This window comes from Helicoverpa armigera, chromosome 2 (assembly GCF_030705265.1).
Source record: "Helicoverpa armigera isolate CAAS_96S chromosome 2, ASM3070526v1, whole genome shotgun sequence".
NCBI lineage: Eukaryota > Metazoa > Arthropoda > Insecta > Lepidoptera > Noctuidae > Helicoverpa > Helicoverpa armigera.
The window spans coordinates 5079578-5096371 of NC_087121.1; the positions used below are offsets into that span (position 1 = coordinate 5079578).

At 36.3% G+C, this 16794-nt stretch overlaps 2 protein-coding genes and 1 long non-coding RNA gene across 3 annotated transcripts in view; 2 read left to right on the forward strand and 1 right to left on the reverse strand.

Annotated features, from left to right (window-relative positions):
* Nucleotides 1–16794, reverse strand: part of LOC135117878 (uncharacterized) — a 69688-nt gene that overhangs the window by 47119 nt on the left and 5775 nt on the right. The window lies entirely within an intron of this gene.
* Nucleotides 9338–10778, forward strand: LOC110375304 (uncharacterized). The gene is made up of 2 exons (XM_021333374.3): nucleotides 9338–9709; nucleotides 10669–10778. The coding sequence occupies exons 1-2, from the start codon at nucleotides 9415–9417 to the stop codon at nucleotides 10686–10688; spliced, it is 315 nt and encodes a 104-aa protein (XP_021189049.3). The 5' UTR covers nucleotides 9338–9414; the 3' UTR covers nucleotides 10689–10778.
* LOC110375314 (vivapain-1) lies at nucleotides 15038–16764 on the forward strand. The gene is made up of 2 exons (XM_021333387.3): nucleotides 15038–15390; nucleotides 16649–16764. The coding sequence occupies exons 1-2, from the start codon at nucleotides 15096–15098 to the stop codon at nucleotides 16666–16668; spliced, it is 315 nt and encodes a 104-aa protein (XP_021189062.3). The 5' UTR covers nucleotides 15038–15095; the 3' UTR covers nucleotides 16669–16764.

Here is a 16794-nt window from a genome sequence, read left to right on the forward strand (position 1 = left end):
GAGAAAATGTAGCCTTCTTAGATAAATGGGCTTTCTAACACTGAAGGCTCAGTAGTTTCTGAGATAAGCGCGCAAATAAACTGTCAAACCTTGTAATATTAGTATACATTTTAATAGCTTGAGATATAAATTGTGTTATGTAATTAAGATGTTGTATTAAGTATGTAAATAGTAGGTTTTAATTACCAATAAAGAATATGTGTACATAACTTTTGTTTTATTTACTTAGCTCTTTGTACAACGCTTATTGCTGTAGGAATAATTGTATATTAAACATTACAAATAACTACGTTGTGACAGTGGAAAACTAAATTATCCCTGTTTACTGGTTTTCTGAAAATGAAATCCAATTGCGCAAATGTTATTCTTTGGTGCTTTTTAGCCTACACATAACGCTAAAAGACAAGCTTTATTAATGAAATAACAGCGAATGAGGTATTCGAATACAATTTCATGAAACTCAAGGTATTTACATTTGCATAATTTTCAGAATTTTATTTTTTAATTTTAAATAAGCATACTGAGATACGAATCTACCTACAGAAACACGTATCGTAACCTTACCTCCTCATCAATGTTTGAAATATATATCTTTAATTCACTTTAATGACAAGGAAAACTGTATATTTTCTCATCGGTACGATCACGCCTTGCATACGAACATGCAAGATCGTAATGATATATCGAAGTAAAAAAAAACTGATAATATGTATCTTTTGACGAACCAGGCAATATTTCGAGTGAGTGATGATGTGATTTGTAAAAGACCAACCTCTCGAGTATGAAGGCGTGGGTTCGATCCCAGGTCAGGCAAGTACCAATGCAACTTTTCTAAGTTTGTATGTACTTTCTAAGTATATCTTAGACACCATTGGCTGTGTTTCGGATGGCACGTTAAACTGTAGGTCCCGGCTGTCATTGAACATCCTAGGCAGTCGTTACGGGTAGTCAGAAGCCAGTAAGTCTGACACCAGTCTAACCAAGGGGTATCGGGTTCCCGGGTAACTGGGTTGAGGGGGTCAGATAGGCAGTCGCTTCTTATAAAGCACTGGTACTCAGCTGAATCCGGTTAGACTGGAAGCCGACCCCAACATGATTGGGAAAAAGGCTCGGAGGATGATGATGATGATGATGTGATTTATATAAACGTGGGTTTATTCTAGAAGGATCAAATATGAACAATCCGAACTGCAATATCGAAGGATAATATAATATTTATCCTTGGTATCACTGTGGTAGTTATTCGTGGCTGTCACACTGAAAGTGCCACAAATTACCGATGTTCTGAGACTTGATTACTTCGACTCTTTTGATTTATAAATAAGATTAAATTATGGCAAACACATAATACAATGTGACTTTATCTTAATATACTTTTGATACAAAAAATAATTTTCTTAACTAAGCATAAAAAATTGTTTAAAAAAAGCAAATGTATTGATAGTAACTATTGATATTCAAAACTTGTGTTCATTCTGTTCATATGTTTAATCTCAGTTCTAGATTATAAATAATCTACTTAGATATATACTGCGTAGGTAAATTCCTAACTGATGAAACCAAATATGGCCAGAATCGCGGGCGCAACGAGTCATGATTAAAAATACACGCCATTTAGGTATCCTGATAAAATCAATTTTATTATCTTACATTCTTACATTTTGTATAAATATCCATACTTTTAACTTAATATGGATTTGTCGAAGAGAAGTTACAGTCGCTAGTTAATCATGAAAGCTATTCAGTTTGGTATTATTCTCGCAGTTTTAGTCAGCTTAGGCAGTTGTAAAAAGATATTTTACGATTTAAAAGAGGCACCGCAACTATATCAGAAATTCTTAACCGATTTTAAGGTTTCTTATAAGACTCCTTATGAATTGTTGATACATTATGAAGCTTTTAAGCAAGCATTAATAGATATGAACATATTGAATAGTCAAAGTACTACATCTGAGTTTGAAATAACAAGATACGCAGATTACACGCCAGCTCAGCTCGATAAAATGAAACTTATTCAAGCGCCCATTTATTTAGCACGAACGTAAGTACAGATGAGCACAGATTTTTAAGGTTAATATTAACACTCCTTGCTCTAATTTATGTTATTATAGTAGACTAACTTATATTACAAATGCCAGTTTATCACACTTTCCCGCTTAAGCTGCTGCATATGTTCAGCGTGGTTGTAAATGACCCTAGGGGCTGTACTAGTACCTAAAAAGTAAGGGCTTCAGGAAACAGATTGTATTAAAAAAAAGTATTGTACGATATCATTTGTATTAATTATTGTTTAGCTAATAAGTCCAAATATTGACTTAATCTATTGTATTATGGAGTTCAAGGAACTCAGAAATAGAAGTACTATAATCCCTTTATTTCGATTTGACGGCGATCCGACAATACTAAGAAAATCAGACATGAGATTGACGGCTAGCCTGCCTTCTGAGGCACGGGTTCTCGGAAGGTTAAGGAAATGGTCGCCCATCTGTCTTAGATAAGGAAACATAGATATGTATGTATAATAATATTAAGACCCATAATAACTAGCACTTAATATTATTATAGTCACAAATATCCCTATAAAGCTTTCTAATATTTTATTTATTTTGTTTCAGAAGCACTTAGTTGAAAAATTATCAAAATATATCCAGCGTTAAATCTTCAGATAACTACAATGTTACTTTGACTTGTTTGCATATTATATTTATGAACTTTCATTAAAATCGACTACATATTTTCGATAAACTCATTGTTTTTTTAATTTTCTTTGCAAAACTACTCCCATATTTTAATTGCTATTTGCATTATAGGTAATTAGTTCATTTCTGAAAAATAAACAGGTAGATTACAAGACTGAAGAACCTACAAGATTGAAGTGGTTAAATGGAAAGAGGCTTATGTCCAACAGTGTTGATTAAATAGTATCAAAATATATATTTCACTACGAAATGTAAACATGTAATTTAATATTGACCTCGAACGAGGAACGCCCGTAACTTCTGCTACCAATTTACAATTTAAGAAAGTCGTGAGAACTGTTACGTTTTAGAGGGAGTCCTGTACAACCGTTTAAAATGTGTTAGTTTCCCTGTCATCATAATTTGTGAATAGAAGATAATGGGCATTTATCATTTACTTACATATCAACTCAAAAGAATTCCAGTCAGTATACAGTCCATAATGGAGTACATAAGGAAGTCCATAGAGGGAGTCATAAGATAAAGGAAGTATATAAGGGGCGTATGCAAGGAAGAACATAAGGGGAGCACATAATAAAATATATAAGGAAGTACATAAGGCGAGCACATAATAAAATATATAAGGGGAGTACATAATAAAGTAAAAAAGGGAGTACATAAGGGGAGCACATAATAAGGAAGAACATATACATGTTTATGATATAATAAAAGGTAGTATCGAATGGAATACTGTTTAAAATGTGACATTGGAAAGTATGTGTTAACTTCGCCACTTTTTACAGCAATAAGTCTTGCTCGTACGAACCGAACGATGTCGCTAAAAAAACCGAGCCGGACATCCGCTATTTTAAATGAAATATCTGTAGGTACCCATGTTCTCAAATGAATGCACGAATACAGAGAGCAAGTAAGCTGAACAAGAAACATCTTTTTTCAAGTAAGCTGATCAAGAAACATGGTCAAATGTCCACATATTAGGAGAAGGAAACATTAATTATCATTTTACATTACAAAAGTCATACAGTGATGTAATAATACCACGCTTCTGTTTAACCATCGTATCACACTTTTTTTATAAAACAGTCTGGTTTTTGCCAAGTTTGTAGTATTGCAGTCAAGGTTGTGGTTTTAAAGCCATTTATCGTTAATTATTTAGATACTCACTGTTCGTATATAAGCGACATGGAACTCGTCTGTGAACAGATATCGGTGAGCTCATCAAGAGAATAGACATACGTAGATATCGCAGTCAACATGCGTTCCATGAGTATAGTGTTGATACTTGCGCTGGTCGCCATAGCGAGTGCTGCTCCAGTTGGAGACAAACCATATTACGACTTAAACAAAACTCAGGAGTACTTCGAAAAATACATTAAAGATTTCCACAAGGTATACAAAGATGATGCCGATAGAGAAGCACACTACCGAGCCTTCGCCGACAGTTTGAAGCGAATCAATAAGTATAACGCAGAAAGCGATAGTGCCACTTTTGATGTAAACGATTTCACCGATTTCACAGAAGAAGAGAGGAAAAGAATGTTCGGATTCCGAAGCGAGTAACAGGTGAGAAATTGAATACAACAGTCCATTATATGAAGATACTAGCCGTAGAAACTACTGCCCGTATCGGGATATAATATAACCTGTGTTACTCGGGAAGAGTGAGTAGGTACAAAAATCACAGAAAAAAATGTTGCCTCTTTATAGAAGAATAAATTAAAAATGCTAATACGGCTATTCTACTTCCATTCATTTTTTATTTGATTTCGGTTTTATTTGAGAACTAATACAATTATTATGATTGGTTTTCAGATGCCTGAGAACACACATACAAACTACGAACAGTTTTTTGTTTTATTATAATAATTGTTGCTTTGAAAGATTTATTGAACATGATGTGGAACTACACTACACTACATTTGAAGCTATATGAAATTAGTTTGTGGTAAATATTCTCCGTGCCTGAACTGAATAAATCTAAGATATAACTTAAGATTTTTTTATTGTACCTACCTGTGAGACAACATAAAAATATATAGATCCTGACATGCGCTCGCGCTTTTTTTAAGTTTAACTTTTTTTTAATGGAAGCCATAGTTCTTTATAAACTTAACCTTGAGTTAAACTTGGTTTTATGCTAAATAAGTTAGAGAGGCTTGTGTCCAGCAGTGGACTGCGATATCTGATGATGATGATGAAGTTAAAACCAAATAAAAATATTTTTCAAAGCAATTTCATGCTTACAATTGTATGCGCCGATAAGAGTCATTATAGAAATTAGTAGGTAAATAAGATTTGAGGTATGACGAAACATGGGAAAATCGAAATCAAAATATTTTTGTTACGGGGTGGAACGTATTATAATTTAATACGTTTATACTTAACTTTGTAAGAGGATAGGCTACTACGTATCCAAACTAATATTATAAATGCGAAAGTAACTCTGTCTGTCTGTCTGTCTTTTCTTCACGCCTAAACTACTGCACCGATTTGTGTGAAATTTGGTACAGACATAGTTTGAAACTTGAGAAAGGACATAGGATAGTTTTTATTAAAAAAAAAAATATTCCGGACATATAGCGCCATCTATTGGTCAAATCAAAAATCTGCTGGTAGTCACTATTCCACGCGAACGAAGTTGCGGGCAAAAGCTAGTTTACTATAAATAGTGCAGTCATTGAAGCGAAAAATACGGTCTAACCTCCGAATTTTTTTACTGTGAACCGATTTGCATGAAATTTTGGAATTAGGTTCATCTTACCCTTAACTTCAAAAGTGAATATGATTTGAAATCCGCCACCCCCCCTGGGGGTGGTTGACACCCCTTCTTTGGGGTGAATATTTTTTTTGCAAAATAACCTCGGATATCGATAGAAGACCTAATTTTAAGCTAAAGTTGTCTTTAAAGTTTAAAAAAAAATCCAATACTTTTCAAGTTATTGGCAATTGAAAATTCGCAATTTTTTCACGTTTTTCATCGTTTTTTTGCAAATATCTCCAAAAATATAGGTTTTATCGAAAATTTATAAAGAACAAAATTGTAGCAGGTAAAACAACGAACAATTTGTTTTTTTTTTTATAAAAGGTCCTAAGTGCATTAAGCTAGATATTAAAGATCAAAGCCGTTTTTTATTTTGTCTGAAATTTAGTCGACGTAGTTTATGCCATCTATTATTTTAGTAAGTTGATCAATTTACCAGTTTTATTATTTTCCGGTGACATATATACACATTACAATAGTTGTGACTCTTTATTATACTGCCTACTTTCACATTGCTCCAAATATTGACACTCCGAAGTTTTCAGTTACTAAGTAGAAAAAAATATGACAAGTTTTTGGACCGTAACTCCTTCAATTTTCATGCTATCACAATTTATAAAAAACCACTGTAAAAGTAATTAAGAGAGCTACAACATCCATCATTGCAATATATAGTAAAGAACTTTTTTCTAAAACGGTGAAGGGTTAAAGGGCTTAAGAGAGGCTGTGATTGCGCTGCCACGCGCTCTTTAAACAATCATATCTCCGTCAATTTTTGTTCGACAGAAAAAACAAATAAACCAAATTGTTTGTCAGAAAAATACCTAATTTTTTTATCAGTACACTTTTATACGTATCTGTCGTAATTTTTGAGATATTATGAAAAACAAGTGGGTTTTTCTTTAATTTGAAATTTTGTTCTTTTCGTTAATCGTGACTTTTTTGAAAAATATCTGTCCTGAAGCAGCCAAACTGATACTATCTATCAAACTCTTCATAATAAAGTTAATCCTAGGCGGAATACGATTAATTTTAATTTTGGTGGAAATGGCACTTATGAAACCCATTGATTTAAAAGAAAAAATATAAGATGCTCCCCTTATTTGCAATACAGCTCACTTATTTTACGTGCAAAAGACTTTTAATAGTGCTCATCTTAAAGCTTATTTCAAGCACTACAAAACCCATTTGTATTAGAATGTATAAAATGCACCTGCTCGCCGCTACATGGCATTGACCACAACGATTAAATTTCAGACAAAATAAAAAACGGCTTTGATCTTTAATATCTAGCTTAATATTGCACTTAGGACCTTTTATAAAAAAACTAATTGTTCGTTGTTTTACCTGCTACAATTTTGTTCTTTATAAATTTTCGATAAAACCTATATTTTTGGAGATATTTGCAAAAAAACGATGAAAAACGTGAAAAAATTGCGAATTTTCAATTGCCAATAACTTGAAAAGTATTGGATTTTTTTTTAAACTTTAAAGACAACTTTAGTTTAAAATTAGGTCTTCTATCGATATCCGAGGTTATTTGCAAAAAAAATATTCACCCCAAAGAAGGGGTGTCAACCACCCCCAGGGGGGGTGGCGGAGTTCAAATCATATTCACTTTTGAAGTTAAGGGTAAGATGAACCTAATTCCAAAATTTCATGCAAATCGGTTCACAGTAAAAAAAATCGTAGCAATAATGCTTCAATGACTGCACTAAAATGAGCAATCTTGACTGGACTGTGAATCGTTTAGGCGAAGCAACAGTCGGAGTTTTTTTGATTGGGCTCCTACAAATAATAAGTCCTTATTATCCAAACTAGTCTAATAATCTGGATGCCCGTTGCACAATCTTTCCCAGATTCATCATCAGCAAAGGCTTTTCCCAACTTTGTTGGGCTCGGCTTTCCGTCTTACCGGTTGGAGCTAAGTACAAGTGTTTATCATGGAGGGATTGCCTGTCTGACTCTCTCAACACCCTTGGTGTTGGATTTCGAAGAATTATCCGAAAAAGAGAAAGTCGTATATGAAATTTACGAACTTTATTAAACTCTTTATATGTATAGCTTGTATTAAACGAAGGCATCATCCTCCGAGCCGTTTTCCTAACTACATTATATTGGGGTCGGCTTCCAGTCTAACCGCATGGAGCTGAGTACCAGTGCTTTACAAGGAGCAGCTGCTCTATCTGACCCCCTCAGCCCAGTTATCCGGGCAACCCAATACCCTTGGTTAGACTGGTGTCAGACTTACTGGCTTCTGACTACCCGTAACGACTGCCAAGGATGTTCAATGACAGCCTGGACCTACAGTTTAAAGTGCCATCCGAAACACAGTCATTGGTGTCTAAGATATACTTAGAAAGTACATACAAGCTTAGAAAAGGTTCGTGTTTATTGTACACGGATGACCTCAAGTTGCTGCTCGAGGTGAGGGACGAGTCGGACTGTACGCGACTCCAGGATGACATTGACAGAGTGGTGAAGTGGAGTCATGACAATAAACTATACGTCAATGTATCCAAATGCTCGGTAATATCCTTTACACTTCGCGAAGCCCTGTCTGCTATGAGTACAAAGCAGAGGCAACACCCATGACACGAATGCGCAGGTGCGTGATCTGGGGGTTCATCCAGAACGCACTTTTCGCGAGCATATTATTAATATATCTGAGAAGGTGTACATAAACCTAGGCTTTGTACTTAGCCAGTCGCAGGGCTTTACGAATATAATAACAGTAAGGGTATTATACAACGTACGTTAGAAGTCATTTGAAGTATGGTGGTGTCATATGGGCTCCACACGAAGCCAAGTACTCTGTCATGCTGGAGCGCGTGCAGAACAAGTTCATGCGCCACTTGTACTGAAGGCTGAACGGGGTGTATCCGCTGTACCCGCTTATGTACCCCACATTGTTTGTGCTGGGTATGGTCGGGTACAACCAGTTGAAGGTGCGACGAGAGTTTGCACTTATATAAATTATCTTATATGAATTATTTAGTAAAATTACTCCATGGCAAGGAACACAATCCCGGAGTACTTCGGTGCTGTGCCGGTCCGCTACGTGGAGAGACGACGGCGCCCGCCACTGCTGTTAATGCCAACCGCCAGGACCAACTTTCTGGCCAAAACGCCTCTCACGCGAGCGATCCATACTATTAACAAAATCCAGAAAAATATTGTCATTTTTTCTAGCCAGTTCAGTGAATTCGCAAAGATGATTTTATTTATATTATGTTATCTAGATTAGGCTTGTAGTACCTACTTTTGTTTTTATTGTTTAATTTTATTATTTGATTGTTATAATTTTTAATTTTGTTTTGTGTAAATGTGTATCTTGTGTTTTTTATGACTTGAATGTTTGTTTGATTTTGTAAAAAGTTAGATAAGTGCCTCACTAACGCATTGGATTGTATATCTTGGTGTTAGTGATAAGGTTGAAGAATAAATGAATAAATAAATAAATGATGAAGACCAGAGAAGGTCGAGGGAACTCGACAACTGAATATGTAAAATAGTTCGTATTTGGGCCAAAAAAAAACTAATTTTAGGTGAAAATCCATTAGACACCGACTTCTAGGCTGATGCACCTAAAATTAATTTACTACGCTCGTCATTTACGAGTAGGTGTCAGACGGTCAGGAGACGTGCGTGAGGAGTCTGACCACTTGCGCATACCTACATAATGTTCGGAAGTTAGTTTTGCAAGTCGCCCTTTTTGGTCAAGACGTTAAGTTTAGAGTTAAACGCTGGTGCCTGAAAAATTACTTTACATTAATTTGTCATCGTTAGACGTTTAATTATATTCGGATATAAATTATACCTTATCGGTTGTTGTTAAGTCTTTACAATAATCCATAAATAATTGTTTAGTCACTCATTTACCTATATAAGCTAAGTTTTCTTAGATTTTCAGCAAATAGGAGCTGAGTTTACAAAGAAACGGTTATCTCAAAGATGCATTCCATCAGTATAGTGCTCGTGTTCGCGCTGGTCGCCATAGCGAGCGCCGTGCCAGCCGGAGATAAGCCACATTACGACTTAGACAAGGCTCCCGAGTACTTCGAGAAGTTTATCAAGGACTACAACAGGGTGTATAAAGATGCTGCCGATAGAGAAGTACATTACCAAGCCTTTGTTAAATCATTGGTGGAGATCAATGAGCTAAATAATTCGAACGACGGGGACACTTATGATATCAACAATTTCGCTGATTTTACTGAAGAAGAATGGAATCATATGAATGGAATAAGTGAGTAATTATTTTCTTAACGCTGATAAAGATAGCTATAGGTGTTAGCTTGTGATAGTAGTCTGGTTGTATAAGCCTAAGTTTTATGGGCCTAAGTTTTACATAAGATGAAAGGTTATAAAGCCATCTCTGGGATCTCGTTTAAGTGGCAATGAGCTCTTCTACTTATGTACCTACATAAGAATTGTTATTATCAATAAGAAGACCCTAAGAAGAGCCCTAACTACTTGTCAAAAATTACTCAAAAATTGATTATATTTAATGGTCGTTCTGATATTAGTCTATAAAACTGCCAAAAACATCGACAAGTTTTTGCGTAAAAGAGGAACAAACATCGTAAGTACAAAAAACTTGCGATTTATAATAATATTAGTAGGATTTGTATCCCGCCTCTGGCTTGCTTTCATTGGCAGTCTAGAGTGGAGTCGCCAGAGGAAGGTGGCTCGTGATAAGTGGAGTTGGTGGTTGGGTTGGTGATGCTGAACCCACAGGGAGGGCGTGATCTACGTTTGCGCGTCGCGTCCGCCAAGGTAACCTCACCCTCACCCGCTCATGTCTCCGTTGCCCCCTTGTTCCGAATTAGCGAGGGGGGACAATGTGATCGGCTGGTGTGGACATAGTCCCCTGTGTATCCAAAATCCTAACCCACTTACATCCTATTAAATAGCCCACGTACATAGTTTTCTTCCATAGTTAGCAATAGTTTAGCACAAACCGGGGATTGTACTTGGGTGCATAGATATAGGGTAAGTATACCTACAGGGATTATCGATGTTTTGTGTCACCATGACTTTAAAGTTGTCTGGTGATCACATACAAAATTAAAAAATATATAGGTATATATTGTTTTTAAGAAGTTGGCCGCACGATCGTTCGTTGTTGGCCTAATCATAATATTTGCTAATGATTCTCGGTAGGTATATACATAAGCTGTTATTTTACACGTGTTTTGATTTCAGGGGATCCGAAACGGACGTAACATGAACGCCGGGAATATGGATGGATACATCAGTGGACATAAATAGAGTAGAAATATTCTATATATTAAAATCAGTGAATTGGTGTTAAATTCTCTTGAGTTTTTTTTAATAATATTCCCCCATATATTTTTATATTGCCTGCATTAGGTATACAAATGCCGCACACATACAGTAAGTATGGGCGAAGTGTATTTTTGATTTTCTCAAAAGTAATTTATGCTAATATTATAAAGCTGAAAAGTTTGTTTAAATGAAATGCCGCATTTCAGAAACTAACAGGTACTGTTAAAAAAGCAGTAGATAAGTAGGTACGTCAGCTACTTATTAGCTTTTCTTTATATTTCTTCAACTGACTTCAATTGTATATTTCAATACTTTTATTGCGGGTGAGTTAAAAACCAATTCAGTTTCAGATTCAATCAATTGTTTTTATTGATAAATTCCGAATATAAATTATAATATTTTCTTATCAGTTCGTAGTTAAATCATTACAAGTCATCTATGAATAATTGTTTAGTCACCCACTTTATCTAGGTGAGTATATAAGCTAAGCTTGTCTCTACTAGCAGTAGTTGGTGCTGAGGTTACAAAGAAATCGACATCGCAGCAGATATGCGTTCCATCAGTATAGTGTTGGTGCTTGCGCTGATCGCCATAGCGAGTGCCGCGAATATTGCAAAAGCCTATCCGTATTACGATTTAGACAAAGCATATGTATATTTCGAACAATTTATCAAGGATTACCACAGAGTCTACAAAGATGACGTAGATAAAGCAATACATTTCCTTGCCTTTGTTGAAAATTTGAAGTCCATCAATAGCAATAACGAAGCTACTATACGGGCTAAGGGCAAGGGTGCCACTTTTGGTATCACCAAATTCGCAGATTACACTAAAGAAGAATGGGCAAAATTTAATAGTTTAATTAACGTTTATCCTTAAACTATTATCATCAGAGATGACGGTTTTAGATATTTCTTAAAATCCATAATTTTTGAACCAAGAAAAAAAATATTTTTGATTGTCTGTTTTAAAAAGTAATTAATGTGATAAGAATTAAAACCTTGTGAATGCTTTTGACAAAACTAATAATAACACAACATTTATCTGAAACAAGTGAGTCTATTATTATTCCCTGATCCTTTTATGAGCTATTACACAAAAAGACGGCGCTAGCGCCATACAAATCACGCCACACTACCGAGCCTTCGCCGACAAGCTGAGGCGAATCAATAAGTGTAACGAAGAAAGCGATATTGTCACTTTTGGTTCAACCTTTTTCACCGATTCTACAGAAGAAGACAGGAAAGAAATATTCGGATTCCTAAGCGAGTAATAGGTGAGAAATTGAATTTATCAATCCGTCACAAATAAACTAGAAACACACAAGAAACTGGCCGTTTTCCCGTGGTTTCACCTGTGTCCCGCAAAAATGTGAAGAGTGTACAAAATAAACAAAAAAAAAGTTCCCCTTTATTATACTATATTATATATATTAAATAAGAGTATAGATTAAAAATGCTAATACGTTTTTTCAATTCATCTGGGCGATTGTACTGTCGTGGTTTTATTTGAGAACCGTACCGATTTGAAGAGGCAGTTATAAATAGCGGTTTTGGTACCTAAGTTAAAAATTATAAATTCATCATCCTCCGAGCCTTTTTCCCAACTATGTCTGGGTCGGCTTCCAGTCTAACCGGATTCAGCTGAGTACCAGTGCTTTACAAGAAGCGACTGCCTATCTGAACTAATCAGTAAAGTTATCCGGGCAACCCAATACTCCTTGGTTAGACTGGTGTCAGACTTACTGGCTTCTGACTACCCGTAACGACTGTCAAGGTCAAGGATGTTCATTGACAGCCGCTACAGTTTAACGTGCCATCCGAAACAGTGTCTAAGATATACTTAGAAAGTAAGGTACCCGCGGGTATTAAGGCCGGTCGGATAAGGCAGTTGTCCCACCAAAGACGAGAAAACGACTAACTATCGGCTATTTTCTCGCTCAAGAAACGTACAATAGATATACTTTCCGTGTGAATAAAAGAGATGCATATACAAATAGTTGATCGCTGACTGTTCACACTGCCGGCGAGCACTCGCTTCACTAGTTTGTCGCTGAGCGACAAGAGCTATGAAAGATAACACTCGCTCGACGATACTCGCCAAGCGATTAGAACTCACGCCGAGAGAGCAACCAGTGGTCATTTCTCTCTACAGTGCGTATCTAGCGAGCGAGTGATGCGAGTAATCGCCCGCCTCACTCGCGCACTCGCTTATAGCCGAGCTACACAAATATCGGAACTATGCACTCGCTCCCCGCGTCTCGCTAACTCGTTTCTAGTTCTAGCTCTACTCGTTACTCGTTAATCGTTGCCGGTGAGACAAGTGCCTAATGAGGCCTAAATGTAAAAAATCGTACGAAATATAACAGTTGACGATCGAGGTTACACTTACACATGCACAGCGCGTGTACACGTCGCTGCGAAGCGGCGGACGCGCTCTTTCATTGGCCACGGCGCCAGTATCGTCGAAAACATTTTGAGGAGTGGTCGCGCGGCCGGAATTATAAAAATTGGCTCCAGAAAAACGTAAGTAAATTTTGTAATATCTCAGATACACACCTGCATTGACTGTCTGTTCGTTAATTATTGTATGCTTGCACCTACCTTACCATATTAAGGGGTTTATCGTATTAAAAAAAACATTTGTTTTGTTTTTTGTAAACACGCGGTTCGCAGATATTAAGGCCTATAAAATTTGACTGTAGGCCTTATTATACTCCGACTTTTTTAAACTACTTATAAATAAGGGTTGTATTTTTGGAATGCATGTATGTGTATGGGTATGTATATATGTCTAATTTATTTATGATTGTTTTCAGTTCTAAGAATCACGACGCCTCCCAAACGGACATTGTGAACTGGCAATGAAACAATGCTCGCAATGCGTCAAGTGGTATCATGAGCAGTGTGTCGGTTTGTCGATAGAACATACTGATGACTTTCTGTACCCTAGTGGATACGAATAGAGGCAATTTATTTAATATTCCAAGACCATTTATGTTCCTATTACTTCATTTGTATGATTATTAATATCAAAAATACCAGTTTACAAAGTTTAAGTTGATTTTTAGATAGTTTTAACTATAGGCCTTTTTACCTTCCCTTAGTATAATAAATAATAATAAATAAAATACATTTATTTCGGACAACAAAGATCCATAGTGTTGTTAGTATTACATATAGCTTATATCCTAATGTTAGTAATTACAAGAAAAATAAAAAGCATGAAAATAAATTAATAAAGGAATGATCAGACAGGAAGGATATATATAATAAAGCCTTCAGAGAGAGTTTTAAAAAAAGGTTAAATATTCTTTTAATTTAAAGCAGAAGATGCTATTTTTTGTTTAAACTTTGTAGTTATTTAAGTGAATGACTGATTACTAATAAAACTTGTTGATTATGACGGTCATTTTTCATTTTATTACACCCTTAGCTAGGCCTTAATACCCCCAGGTACCTTACATACAAAAAATGAAAAATTATAAATTGCACGTTTATAACTAGTTCAGCAAATAAAACTAAGCAGTAATGCAAACAAACATGAGTAATAAAAAATAGTGAAATGAATCAGTGAATAAATAATCGGCCACGAAAGTGACTAACACAAAAAACTAACGGTAAAAACTGGCCAAGAGCGTGTCGGGCTAAGCTCAGTGTAGGGTTTCGTAGTTTCCCGAGTATAGCCCATACTTAATAGGTGGACAAACTAGATAGGCTATGTATGTTGGGTTTTCCGTGGTAATTTTGGATTGCGTGAACCGATTTTATATTTTTTTTCTTAATTGAAAGAATACATGTTAAAGATACAATACATGGTTAGAAATATGTAAAAGTAAACTAACCTAAAAAAAATGATTGCGGTGAAATATAAGTAGTATAAGTATATGGCTATGTAAGTTGCGGGGGACACTATTTCCACACGGAAATAGTGTCCTCCGGGGTAAACGTACAGGTCAAAAAAGTCTCACAGCACTCACGCACAACACAAGGTACCTGACGTCTTCATGTAACGAGGAGCGTGGAGGCGGTAGCCGCCACGGGGGGTCAGCCACGCTGTCACAGCTCACCCGTCGGACCGCACCTGGCCGACGAACAGTCGCAAGACCACGGCGACACCAATCACCCACGCGGTGACCATGTGCACAAGAGTAGTTTTTTGCTTTCTTGTGTAACAAATTACTAATCATTCATTTTTAATTACGGATATAAATTGTACCTAATCAGTTTATTATAACAATCCATAAATAATTGTTTAGTCACTCATTTTACCTATATAAACTAAGTTTTCTTAGATTTTCAGCAAATAGGAGCTGAATTTACAAAGAAACGGTTATTGCAAAGATGCATTCCATCAGTATAGTGCTCGTGTTCGCGCTGGTCACCATAGCGAGCTCCGCGCCAGCCGAAGACAAGCCACACTACGACTTAGACAAGGCTCCCGAGTACTTCGAGAAGTTTATCAAGGACTACAACAGGGTGTACAAAGATGCTGCCGATAGAGAAGTACATTACCAAGCCTTTGTTAAATCATTGGTGGAGATCAATAAATATAACGCAGAGAGCAAAACTGCCACTTATGATGTCAACAAATTCGCTGATTATACTGTAGAAGAACTGAAGAATTTATTCGGACTCAGTGAGTAATTACTTAAACGCGGATATAAATAGATATAGTGCTACTAATCTAGTTGCACAAGCCTAAGTTTTATGGGCCTTAAGAAGAAGCTTGTAAGCCATCACTGGGATCTCGTTTAAGCGGAAATGAGCTGTCCTACAAAAAAAAAAAAGTTAATTTCAATTAGAAGAGCTTGCCCTTACTATTTGTCAAACATCACTACGTGTTTGGAGAAATTACTTTGAAAGTTGTAATTAACTTTTACGAAGCAGCTCGGAGTCTGTACGTTTGTGGTCATACAACCGTGCTTTTGGGAGTACGCAGTTCTTGGTCGTACGCTTGATCTCTCTCAGGTCAGCAGTCCGGAGCAGAGCATAGTCTCAAATACTTTTTAATGCTTCTGTTCTATAATTTATGTGCTGCACCACTAGCTAATCTACAAAAAACTTGCGATTTATTAATTTTTATCCCGCCTCTGGCTTGCCTTCATTGGCCGACTAGAGTTGAGTCGCTAGAGGAGGGTTAGTAGTCCTGCTCGGAAGATGGCTCGTCATTAGTGGAGATTGGGTCGGTGATGCTGAACACACACGGAGCGCGTGATCTGCGTTTACAGTCCGCCAAGGTAACCTCACCCTTCAGCCGCTCATGTCTCCGTTGCCCCATCGCTGCATCGTTGCGATTTCATGTGCGCGCCATTTTGTTTTATTGCATTTAGTAATTTCCTCGATGAGGTGGTATTAAAAGTTACGTGTTGCACTCGAGTGCAAAGATTTTTCACCTTGTGCTCTTTTGATTCTCTCGCTATCGCTCAGGATTCTAATTATTGAAACACTCGCTACGCTCGTGTTTCAATTTTAGAATCCTTCGCTTGCTCGGTCATCAAAATTGAGCCCGCGGTTAAAAGCAACTTTGCACTCTTGTATAACAAATAACTATTTTTCCATAGTTAGCAATAGTTTTGCACAAATCGGCGATTGTCCTAGGGTACATTGATATTGATAAGTGTCGTTTTGTGTCACTATTACTTAAATGTTGCTTTAAAAGAGCTTTAGCGTGTTGGCTTTTTTTTATGGGAAATCATGAAATAACTCCCGATTTTTGGAATACGAACGTAGGGCCGTAGGGCTTAGGAAGGAACATGATGGGCTTTGTTGTTTATAAAGTTGGCCGCATGATCTTTTATTGTTCATCTAATATTCTAATCATTACAAGTACTTGTTACTGATTTTAGGTAGGACTACTGACATTAGCTGTTATTTCATACGTGTGTTGTTTTCAGTAACTCCAAAACCGACGTAACATGAACGCTGGGGTTATGGATGGATGCATCAGTGAAAATGAATGACTTAAAATTGTCTTTAAGATTCTATGTAATAAAATCAATTGGTATTAAATTGTCTTGATTTTTTTTATATTCCCTTATAT